An 11726-nucleotide genomic window follows, 5' to 3' on the forward strand; every position below is an offset into this window, starting at 1 on the left:
AATTTTCTAATGACTTGACGGTTTAGAGAAACGGCCTGGAAGAGATCATTCCTTTGTCTTTTTTTGGTGTGTGTTTTTTGTGTGGTTTTTTTTTTTTTTTTTTCCCACGGGGGGGGAAAAAAAAAAAAAAAAGAAGAGGCAAATTCAGTGCCTCTGCGGAGAAGCTGGCGACCAGTTTTAGTTAAGAACGCACACCCCGTTGGCGAACGGGTCCCGCGGCAGTTCCACGTGTTGCAGGTAAAAGAAGGAAGTTTGATCTGCCATAGAGGAACAGCCGCCTCTTTCCCTCCTTAGGGTCGAGCGTTGCCCTTGTCTTTGTTCACATGAATTTATGGGCACGCTGGAAATAGCCTTTAAGATTTATATGTAGAGTTTAATCTAAGTGGTAAGTGGCATGGGCATAGTTAATTTTTGAACACCTTGCTGCCAGTTGAAATGTAAGGGATGAAATGTGATGGGAAGTAATAAGTAAATTTGGGTTTGACTTCTAGGGTGTTTTTTTCCCCATTAGTGTAAATCAATGGCACCGTTGTCCTGTGGCTCAATCTCCGTTCTGTTCCGTGGAGTCTTCAATTTAGGATGTTCAGGTAAGAAAGTTTGTCCTTCCAAAGAATGACCAGCCATTGGTAGGACAGAGAGAGGCTTTTAAGTGCATGATCAGAATTTAAGCCAAATTCCACTTGACGTTGCTGCTGTTGGTTTTGGCTTTCACTGGTTTCCCCACAGCTCCCTAGTGTTTGGGAGCTCGGAGTGGGCATTTTTTTCCCCCAGGGAGAGGCTATGCTTAAGAATGAATTTGTTTCCTTAGAGGAGTGAGAGTCCGTTTGTGTAACACAAAGAGAAACCCCAGCCTAGTCGAGTTCTGAGTGTGTGTCTGTGAGATGGCTGCTTTACTTTGATGAGTTCACACCTGTGCAGTTGTAATGCCAAAGAGCAATGCAAGATAGGAGGGTTTTTTCCGCTGTGGGGGGGGATGCAGAAAACCAGAGCTAAGGTGCGGTTGCAGGCTTGGTGGTGTGGCGAGTGGGGCGCCGCTTCGGTGGGAGCTCGGGGTGAGGCCCAGCGGGTTCTGTGTCCTGTACGCGTGGCTTTCGTGCCGCGGCTCTCTGTGTGCGTTTTTGTTTTGTTGTGTTTGTTTTTTGTTTATTTTTCTGCGGGATTCCCGCGAAACGCGGCACAACCGCTCGGCCCGGGCTGCCGCGGCGGTGTCAGTGCTGCCGTCCTGTGGGCAAAGCGCGGTGCTGCACCCGGCCGCCCCAATGCCGTGCCGCAGCGCGCCTCAGTGCTGCCGCCCTGTGGCGAAACTCGGGTACTGCAGCGCACGGCCGGGGGCAGAGGCGCTGTTCGCCCCGCAGGGCTCGCGGCCAGGTATCTGTGTGTCAGTGTCCGTCCCCATTTGTGTAAAAACGACATCCCTGCCTCGATGGCTCCTTAGAACGTTTAAAGATGTAAATATTTCTACCACTAACATTGTCGATCCGGCTTCTTTCCTCAGTGGATCCGTTTTGCAGTCGGTGGCCCACGATTGCTTGGAAACAGCAGAAGCTGTTCGCTCCGGCGGAGCGGATTGAAAGGACCAGCCGCTGGAGGATGCTGAAGACTCCTGGGTCGCTGATGGAAGCAGCTTTGCATAAAGCAAGGGGTACGTGAACCTGGGCATGCAGTGACGACTGCCCAGCAGGTAACGGAAGCTAAACCTTTGCCTCCAACGCCCGACAAAAATAACGCCAAGAAATGCCACTGAAAAAAACACAGTCAGGGAGGGTTTTTTTTAAATTTCCTTTAGTTCCCCCCCCCTCTCCCCCGCCCTGCTGCGTTTAGTGCAGTGAATGACCCATTGGGAGATGACTGTGGATCTGGCTGTTGAAGGGTGTCTGAAGGAGAAGGAGATGTGTGTAGAGCAGGATTGGTTGTGGGGGTGAGTGTAACTGGTTTGGCTGTGGGGTTGTAAATTCTTTTTGGAGGCTTCCTAGTTTCTGGTGTCATCTGTGGGGTGAAGCGTCTTTCTGTGTGCAGGTTTGAAAGGTGCGACGTACGGAGCTCCATCATTTGCCACCAGAACTCCAAATCACAGAGACAACGTTGCTGTGCAGCTGCTAAGGACAGTGTGTGTCTCAGGTAGAGTAACGTCCTTTGTGCTCTGTGTGTGTGTTCCTCCCTTGAAACGAAGGTGCGCTGCCCGGAGTTTCACGTTCCGTGTGGTACCTGCTGGGCTGAGTCTCCTCCCTACGCTCGCCCGTTTTAGCCACGTCTCTGCTCCAGCCCGGTTCGGGAGCAGAGTGGGTCATCACTGACTGCAGGGCGGTTGCACCTTCTTCAAGCTGCTAACACAGGAGGATGAATTTGGCTTTGTGCTCACATCACACATTCAGATACTGGGCAAGTTGTGTATCTCCTTCAAAAAAGAAACACTGTCAAGGGGCTGACAGAGCGTGAGTTTCACAACACAACAAACCAACTCTGCTAGGCTTACATCGTTTTGGTAGTGCATAGCATGTTTCACTTAATCCCATCATTGCAGGTCTCTTCTAGAGCCTCCATTGTCAAATCTTGCTGGTTATTCACCCAATTTCCTTTCCTAACTGTCTTCCCTTTTCCCTTAGCGTTTTGAGAAGCTTGATCCTGGGGTGTCTGGGGGTTGCCAGCTGACAAAATGACATTGCTGTGGCCTTGCTGAGAACAGGTGTCCCTGTGAGCCACCTCCCGGGAGCAGAGCTGAAGTTGAAAGGCGGCCTGAAAGCCCCGGTGAGAGTTTTCGTTAAAGAAACCGGAGATGATGGGGTTGACGCTGCTATTGAAAAAGGCCAGCCGGTGAGCAAAGGGATAGATATAAATGTGAAAGAAGTGCAACTGGACATCTGAAAGGTTGACATAGTCAGAAAGCATCATCAGAGTCCACAAGGGAAGCCAGGAGAGGGTGAAAAGCAAAACCACAATAATGAGCATTTTGATTACTCTTTGTTTCTTCTTTGACGTGCTGTGCCATCGCTCCTGGCTGTGCTTTCCCACCGTGGGCATCGCAGTGTTGAAGAGAGCAATGCTTATCCTGGCGTACATGATAACAGTGAGCGACAGGGGAGCCAGATAGATGTTCGCAAAGAGAACTGTTGTGTAGATCTTTCTCATTCCTGGGTCAGGCCGGTCCTCTCGGCACCAGTATACGGGGCGGGTTTCATTGCCGTAGCCGAGGATCACCCTGAAATGTTTCTCTTCTTGTACGTGCAGCATGACGGCAGAAGGACACGTGATTGCGATGGCCAGAATCCAAGTGACGGCTATGATGATGACTGCAGTTGAAACGGTCAGCTTCTGCTCGAACGGATGAACGATGCAGCGAAACCTGCAGCAAAGATATCTGGCGACGTACGTAGAGAAGCTGTTTAAGGAACGCTCACTCAAACAGGCAAGCATACGTTCGCTTCTTCAATTGCATGCTTTTTAAACAGATTAAACATGAAACTCCAGTTGTTGGAAGCTGTGCTGTTGCTGGAAAAGTTACCATCGTGCGTTGCAAAGGGCCTCAGAAGGAAAACACTGATCAGGAAACTGGAAATAAGTTAGCAGATGCCAGTGTGAAACCAGCCACCGAAAGGACAGAGACCGATACAAAAGCCGCATCTCTGATCCCAGGTGGCTGTCTCCTCCAGCCAACATCAGGAAACCGCAACAAAGAGGATAAGAAATTAATAGGAGATTTATAGCCGAATTAGAATTAGGGTCCAAAGAAGCTGTCACTGGTGACGGGAGAGCAGTGGTACCTCGCAGCGCAAGGAGCTGATGCGCTCTGTTACGATTAGGTGAAAAGGTAAGAGTGAATTTATAAACTGTTCGCGAAGGAGTGACCCAGCAATGTGAAATGTGTCTAGAAAACCATCATCTTAATACTGTATACAGGGTATAAATAAGAACAATTGGACGAGGGAAATGTCCCAGGACAACACTGGCAGATAGGGTTCTCCAAGCTGCCTAGAAAAGAGGGGTATGGCTATTGGGTGGCACTCACAGCAGCTCCCTTCTCAGGTTGGCCAGGAGCATTCCCGTGCCGGGGGGCGGCTGCCGGCCTGTGGGCCGGGGGCTGCGGCTGTTTGGGGCGCTGCCCCCGCTTTGTTTTCCTAGGGGAGCCCCCCCCTGCTTTTTGGGGGTTGTGGTACGTGCACGTGTAAATGACACAATGAGAGTAAATGACACAATGAGCTGCCTGTCGGGGCCGTTTCCCTCGTGTCGCGTGACGGTGTCACTTGTGGCGCCCCAGCGTGAGCAGGGGCCGGCGATGCGGGTGGGGGATGCGGGGGTCAAAAGGGAGTCCCCCTGAAAAGAGGGGGTCACAGTCCAAACGTGCCTGAAAATTCCCGGGGGAGGAGAACACGTGTTCGACCTGTAAACACGAGTGTGGGAATTGCAAACAGAGAAATCTGTCCTTGGTATTTATATATTGCAGGATGGCATTCACGTGTCTATCAAATGCTTTTATATCAACGCCCTTTTCTACTCTATTATATAAAGGATTTTTAGAATGTAAAAAATTCCTGTTGATGGTTTTAAAAATACCAATATCTTGTCTATATGTAAATTAAAAAATGAAGGACTCGAAAATGAGAAAAAATTATATAGAAAGCAATTTAAAATAGAGAAAAGTGTGAGTAGGTAGAGCTACCTGTAATGACTGTGCGTTACATAATCTAAAGGGATATTAAATATCATCTCTATGTATTCACTCATACCCGTGTACGTATTTTTTTAATAAGTGCAAATAGATATCTCCGTCTAAACCTATGTAATTGTAAATATGTCAAAATCTGTAGATCTGGAAAGATCCTGAAGCAATGCGGGGCTGTGGGCCCGACGTCCGCTTCCTGCGGCAGGCAAGAGAGCGAGCCCCTCTCTCCGGGTGGCGAAGGCTCCCTCTGCGCGGCGTGCGGCGGGCCGGGGGCCAACGTGCGCGGCAGGGTCCGTGCGCGTATCCTGGAGCGGGACGGCTGCCTGGCGAGGGAGCCAGCGAGGCTCCATGTCCCCGAAGCCTCGTCTCGTAGGAGCCCTGACACCCCACCGTGTTCTCCTAGGCTGAGGACGGCCGAGCGCCCCGAGTTACCGGAGAGGAAGGGAGGAGAGAAGGAGACGGGAGCGTCTGAGCTGTTAGAAGCCTCCTGGCAGCCACCGAAAGCGAGAGCCGCTGTGAGTCCCTGGCCCTCGGGGCCTCGTCCCCGGCTTGTGTGTCCTGGTGCCTCCCTGCCCCTCCGTCTCCTTTTTCCCCACGCTTTCTCTGGCCCGTTCTTTTCCCTGCCATTAGTTTCCTCTCTGTGTCTGTATGTGCTGCTCTGTCTCTTTCCTTCCTCCCTCCCTTCGCCGTCTCTCTCTCTGTGCCTTTGTTGTGCTCGGCGTTGCCGGCTTTCTTCATTCCGTACGGCACTGTTCACGTTCTGAGCCTTTGTGCCGCCCCGTTTTTTTTTCTCTCTTTTTATTTTCTTTTTTCCTGTCCTCCGTCTCTCCGCAGGGCTCCTCATTCCTCTCTTTCTTCCTCCAAGCCCCTGTGTTCCCCGCGGTCTCTCGCTCTGCCATCGTTTTTGCCTGTTGCCCTCTCTCTTGCTTCCCGTTGATAGGAGGAACAAAAATCTTGTAGAAAGCCCTTGGCATAAGGCAGCAAGACCAGGCCTAACGGAACAGAAACCTAACAGAGAAACACTAGCTCTGTAGGGACTGGAGGTGGGGCAAAGCGGGATGTCCTTGGCTCGCAGGCTGGGAAAATGGGACGTTCCACTAAATGGAGAAGGAGCTACTTGAGTAGCAGCACAAAATGACAGCGGGCGTGCTCAAGACATGAGGTCGAGGAGCCGACACCGGGGCAGGGGGCACCGGGCTCCAGGGGCACCGGGGACCGCTGGAGACCCTTGATGGACACTGGCATACCAGAGATGGACTGCCAGCGAAGGGTGGGGTTATGGAAAGAACTTCTGTTTAATGCACTAACTAAGCGGTAGAAGCAAATGAATATGCAATAGGTGTATGTAAAGAATACCAAGAAGCGTGAATCACACGTACGCTGAAATACAGGGGCCATCCTCTGAGCGTGCGGTGCGCTGTATTGAAATTGCCCGCCGTTTAACACTTTCAGAACAGCGTTAGAGAGTCTTTTTTGCCGACTTTTTGGTGTCTCTCCGCGTCCCGTGGTTCCTCGCCGTGTCCCCGTGTCCCGCTCCCTGCCCGTGGTCGCGTTCCTCTCTGTCCCGTTGACCGTGCCGGGTTTTTTTCCTCCGTCTCCGCGCCGCTGCCGCCGCGCCGATTTGTTTCTTTCTGTGCCCTGTTCCTGGTGCTCTTCCGGCCTCTTTTCCTCTGTCCCCGCCGCTGCTTTGATGTCTGCCTTGTTTTTTCAGAGCCCTGTCCCTTTTTTCTCTTCTCGCTTTTGAAGAGAAGCTGCCAAGTTAACGTATACTGCGATGAAGTTATAGAAGGTGTACCCGTCATTAACCAGTTGACATGAGGTAAATGCTTTCTGACCGCCTGCACGATGAGGGGATATTTTTCACCTTTTAGATCCTTCTGCACGACAAGAGGGAGATGGAAGGTTAAGTAACACGTTGTTTAGAAGCTGAGAGCTTAGTTTATATTTGACTAATAATTAACAGATGTATTGTCAGCGAGAAACTAAACAATTATAACTAACATCGTCAAATGAAATAAAGAACGTGGCTTAGCAGTGCTGCTGACTCTGCCGTCCCGTTTCTTTCCCCGTTTCAGCCGGTGAGCCAGCCGGAGGACCCGCTCTGTCCGGCCGCAGGGCCCGTGGAGCCGAGGACTCTCTTGGCGCACCCCGGGGATGTCTCTGGAGAGACTCCTCGTCTCGGTCGGATCGCCGCGGGGACGGACGAGGACCTCTGGTGAGAAGTCTTTCTTCTCTGAAATTCGGGACCGGTCACGTGCTCGCGAACTGTCCGTAAGTCGTGGTACGGAATTTCGGCAGGATAGCGTGGACGGGGTTGCGAGCACCTTAGAGGTATACAGTAGTTGCTGTGGAGTTGTTTGTGCGGCCAGCTTTTGGTGTTGGTTGTTCCCGTGCTCCGTTGTGGTGCAAAGCTGGCTCTGTATGTAGCCGTGAAGTGTACCGTAGTTGGGTTTAATTCTTGGATGTGCCTTGGTTCTGACTATGCACTTGAACACCAAAAACTACAGCAGGAGCTGCTGTGGCTTTAACTTGCAAGGAGTGTGAGCGTTGTGGAGCCATCTGTGTTGCAGAGTGTCCTAATTGCGGTGCTGAGTGTTAGAGAGATTTGAGCTGGGTACCGGAATTGTTTTGTTTTGGAGACGGTGGGATAAACTTGGAGTACAACTTGTGAGGGCGGTGTGTCGTGGGTAGGTTTGAGTATTATCTGTGGAGTACTGCTGTAGGTGTTAATAGTTATTTGCTCGTATTTGTTACAAGATGAGCCGTGTCGTTCCGTGTGACGCATAATGGGAGGACGGCGTAGTAGCGGTATTCTGAAAAAGAGCCCGTTAGGGTGTATTTTAGCTCACAGGAAAGAGATTGAGGAACCACCTGGTGATAATGTGAATAGAGCAACCTTGATGAAATCTTGTGAGCAGAGGCCATTGTATAAATTGGACAAGGAAGGAAAGCCTGTGCGCAAAGCGCGGTGCTGCACCCGGGCGCCCCAATGCCGTGCCGCAGCGCGCCTCAGTGCTGCCGCCCTGTGGCGAAACTCGGGTACTGCAGCGCACGGCCGGGGGCAGAGGCGCTGTTCGCCCCGCAGGGCTCGCGGCCAGGTATCTGTGTGTCAGTGTCCGTCCCCATTTGTGTAAAAACGACATCCCTCCCTCGGTGGCTCCTTAGAACGTTTAAAGATGTAAATATTGCTACCACTAACATTGTCGATCCGGCTTCTTTCCTCAGTGTCAAGCAAAGGAGCGCGGTTTGTTGTTTCCTTTTAAAGGCGGCTGTTGGAAGCCGCGCGGGCAAAGGGCGTGGGGGTCCCGGCAGGGTGGCGAGAAGGCGAGTGAGGATGCAGAGCGGGCCAATCAGATCGCTCGGGAGGGCTGGAGGGGCGGAGCGCTGATAGGCGGGGAGAATGGCAATTGATGTGCGCAGGCAGCCAATCAGATTGCCAGAGGGGCGGGCGTTGAGGCCTCAGTACTGCGCATGCCCAAATTGCGCAGTCCTCAGTCAGGTCTGACCCTGTGGCGGGCACCTGGGCGCGGAGCGCGGGAAGGAGCATCCAATAGGAGGACGGCGCGCTGGGGTGAAAAGCAGCCAATCAGAGCGCACCGACTCAATCCTGTTTGAACAGCTGCCTCCCTGGCAAGCGCGTCCGTGGTGTCTCGGGGCGGGCACCGGGAGTTAACGGGGAAACGGGGGTCGAGGCGAGGGAGGGGAGGCTGCGGAGCGCTCATTTTGGCCTCTCCTTCCCCTTGCCCTGCCTCTCCGTCCCTTTTGCCTCTCTCTCCCTCTCTCTGTGTCACCTTGTCTTGCTCCCTGTCCCTATCTTTCTCTGACAAGCTGACCTGCTCCTTGCCCTCCTTTTGTATGGAATCACAGGCTCATTCTGCTTGGAGAAGACATGTGCAATTTTCTAATGACTTGACGGTTTAGAGAAACGGCCTGGAAGAGATCATTCCTTTGTCTTTTTTTGGTGTGTGTTTTTTGTGTTGTTGTTTTGTTTTTTTTTTTTTTCCCCACGTGGGGAAAAGAAGAGGCAAATTCAGTGCCTCTGCGGAGAAGCTGGCGACCAGTTTTAGTTAAGAACGCACACCCCGTTGGCGAACGGGTCCCGCGGCAGTTCCACGTGTTGCAGGTAAAAGAAGGAAGTTTGATCTGCCATAGAGGAACAGCCGCCTCTTTCCCTCCTTAGGGTCGAGCGTTGCCCTTGTCTTTGTTCACATGAATTTATGGGCACGCTGGAAATAGCCTTTAAGATTTATATGTAGAGTTTAATCTAAGTGGTAAGTGGCATGGGCATAGTTAATTTTTGAACACCTTGCTGCCAGTTGAAATGTAAGGGATGAAATGTGATGGGAAGTAATAAGTAAATTTGGGTTTGACTTCTAGGGTGTTTTTTTCCCCATTAGTGTAAATCAATGGCACCGTTGTCCTGTGGCTCAATCTCCGTTCTGTTCCGTGGAGTCTTCAATTTAGGATGTTCAGGTAAGAAAGTTTGTCCTTCCAAAGAATGACCGGCCATTGGTAGGACAGAGAGAGGCTTTTAAGTGCATGATCAGAATTTAAGCCAAATTCCACTTGACGTTGCTGCTGTTGGTTTTGGCTTTCACTGGTTTCCCCACAGCTCCCTAGTGTTTGGGAGCTCGGAGTGGGCATTTTTTTCCCCCAGGGAGAGGCTATGCTTAAGAATGAATTTGTTTCCTTAGAGGAGTGAGAGTCCGTTTGTGTAACACAAAGAGAAACCCCAGCCTAGTCGAGTTCTGAGTGTGTGTCTGTGAGATGGCTGCTTTACTTTGATGAGTTCACACCTGTGCAGTTGTAATGCCAAAGAGCAATGCAAGATAGGAGGGTTTTTTCCGCTGTGGGGGGGGATGCAGAAAACCAGAGCTAAGGTGCGGTTGCAGGCTTGGTGGTGTGGCGAGTGGGGCGCCGCTTCGGTGGGAGCTCGGGGTGAGGCCCAGCGGGTTCTGTGTCCTGTACGCGTGGCTTTCGTGCCGCGGCTCTCTGTGTGCGTTTTTGTTTTGTTGTGTTTGTTTTTTGTTTATTTTTCTGCGGGATTCCCGCGAAACGCGGCACAACCGCTCGGCCCGGGCTGCCGCGGCGGTCTCAGTGCTGCCGTCCTGTGGGCAAAGCGCGGTGCTGCACCCGGCCGCCCCAATGCCGTGCCGCAGCGCGCCTCAGTGCTGCCGCCCTGTGGCGAAACTCGGGTACTGCAGCGCACGGCCGGGGGCAGAGGCGCTGTTCGCCCCGCAGGGCTCGCGGCCAGGTATCTGTGTGTCAGTGTCCGTCCCCATTTGTGTAAAAACGACATCCCTGCCTCGGTGGCTCCTTAGAACGTTTAAAGATGTAAATATTGCTACCACTAACATTGTCGATCCGACTTCTTTCTTCAGTGGATCCGTTTTGCAGTCGGTGGCCCACGATTGCTTGGAAACAGCAGAAGCTGTTCGCTCCGGCGGAGCGGATTGAAAGGACCAGCCGCTGGAGGATGCTGAAGACTCCTGGGTCGCTGATGGAAGCAGCTTTGCATAAAGCAAGGGGTACTTGAACCTGGGCATGCAGTGACGACTGCCCAGCAGGTAATGGAAGCTAAACCTTTACCTCCAACGCCCGACAAAAATAACGCCAAAAAATGCCACTGAAAAAAACACAGTCAGGGAGGGTTTTTCTAAATTTCCTTTAGTTCCCCCCCCCTCTCCCCCGCCCTGCTGCGTTTAGTGCAGTGAATGACCCATTGGGAGATGACTGTGGATCTGGCTGTTGAAGGGTGTCTGAAGGAGAAGGAGATGTGTGTAGAGCAGGATGGGTTGTGGGGGTGAGTGTAACTGGTTTGGCTGTGGGGTTGTAAATTCTTTTTGGAGGCTTCCTAGTTTCTGGTGTCACCTGTGGGGTGAAGCGTCTTTCTGTGTGCAGGTTTGAAAGGTGCGACGTACGGAGCTCCATCATTTGCCACCAGAACTCCAAATCACAGAGACAATGTTGCTGTGCAGCTGCTAAGGACAGTGTGTGTCTCAGGTAGAGTAACGTCCTTTGTGCTCTTTGTGTGTTTCTCCCTTGAAATGAAGGTGCGCTGCCCGGAGTTTCACGTTCCGTGCGGTCCCTGCTGGGCTGAGTCTCCTCCCCACGCTCGCGGTCGGTTCCCTCGCGCTGCCGCAGCCTCGGCAGCACCGTGGGGCTCGTCGGACGTGTTGTTGGCGGAGCCGGCACCGACAAACTCTGGACACGTCGAGGCGCCACAGTGGGTTTTCCTGGAAATTCCAAGGTCCTTGTGTTTTATTATTTTAACTACTTACTTACTGTAAGACATTTAGAATTAAAACCTAAGTAAGAGTAACCAGAAGAGTCTTTGGGAGTAAATAATGCCTATAATCTACTCTAGCTGTTACTCAAAATTCTGCAGACAGTAATGATCCCAAATTTATATAGTAAAATTTAAAAGAGTGAATATAAATACTGGAGCACTAATTGGAAGTAATACCTGTAGAGAAAAAATCTCTAGTTCATGTCTATAATAAAAAATAATGTGTGCTAGTTAATTCGCCTGGTCGTAATGTAATGATAAAAATGTTGAAGTGTAAATGAAATTATTTAGGCGTGATCAATAACTAAATTTAATTTCAGCTATTACTTGGTGAACTAGGCAGCAATTATTCCCAATCTGTATCATAGTTTAAAAAACACATTGTTTGGAATTCCTTTTAAATGATAAAGGCAGAAAACTAAATTGGAGTCATTAGTAGCTACATTTGAGGAACTGTTATGAAATAAACTGCAGGCACGAATGACTGCATAGGAAACCAAGTAAGGAAGCTTTAGATTTTAAACAGCATTGGAAAGTAATCGGGAGTGTTGAGTATTTAAATTACAACAGAGCCATGAGATTGGAGGCAACACTGCTCAGAACCAAACAGAGTCAAAACGTTACATTTTTTTTTTTCCAAAGAGAGGTAAAAAGGAACCACTAGATAGTGGCTGTTTATAAATGGAGGTATTAAAAAGTTCCCAGGCAGTAATGATTCCCAACAGAACGTGAGAAGATATTTAGATGTAAAGTAAAATTAGAAAACAGTGTTATGACTGT

At 50.8% G+C, this 11726-nt stretch overlaps 1 protein-coding gene across 1 annotated transcript in view; it reads left to right on the plus strand.

The window, feature by feature from the left end:
* Nucleotides 1-4903: 4903 nt before the first annotated feature.
* The window catches only part of LOC136110819 (uncharacterized), a 6913-nt gene continuing 90 nt past the window's right edge, over nt 4904-11726 (plus strand). Inside the window, exons 1-4 of the mRNA XM_071803616.1 lie at nt 4904-5172; nt 9055-9130; nt 10039-10185; nt 10559-11726. The exon at nt 10559-11726 is cut by the window's right edge and continues 90 nt beyond it. Coding sequence (XP_071659717.1) covers nt 9064-9130; nt 10039-10185; nt 10559-10947 — 603 coding nt within the window. The 5' untranslated portion in view covers nt 4904-5172; nt 9055-9063 and the 3' untranslated portion in view covers nt 10948-11726. The remainder of the gene's footprint in view (nt 5173-9054; nt 9131-10038; nt 10186-10558) is intronic.

This window comes from Patagioenas fasciata, chromosome 1 (genome assembly GCF_037038585.1).
Source record: "Patagioenas fasciata isolate bPatFas1 chromosome 1, bPatFas1.hap1, whole genome shotgun sequence".
Classification (NCBI taxonomy): Eukaryota; Metazoa; Chordata; class Aves; order Columbiformes; family Columbidae; genus Patagioenas; species Patagioenas fasciata.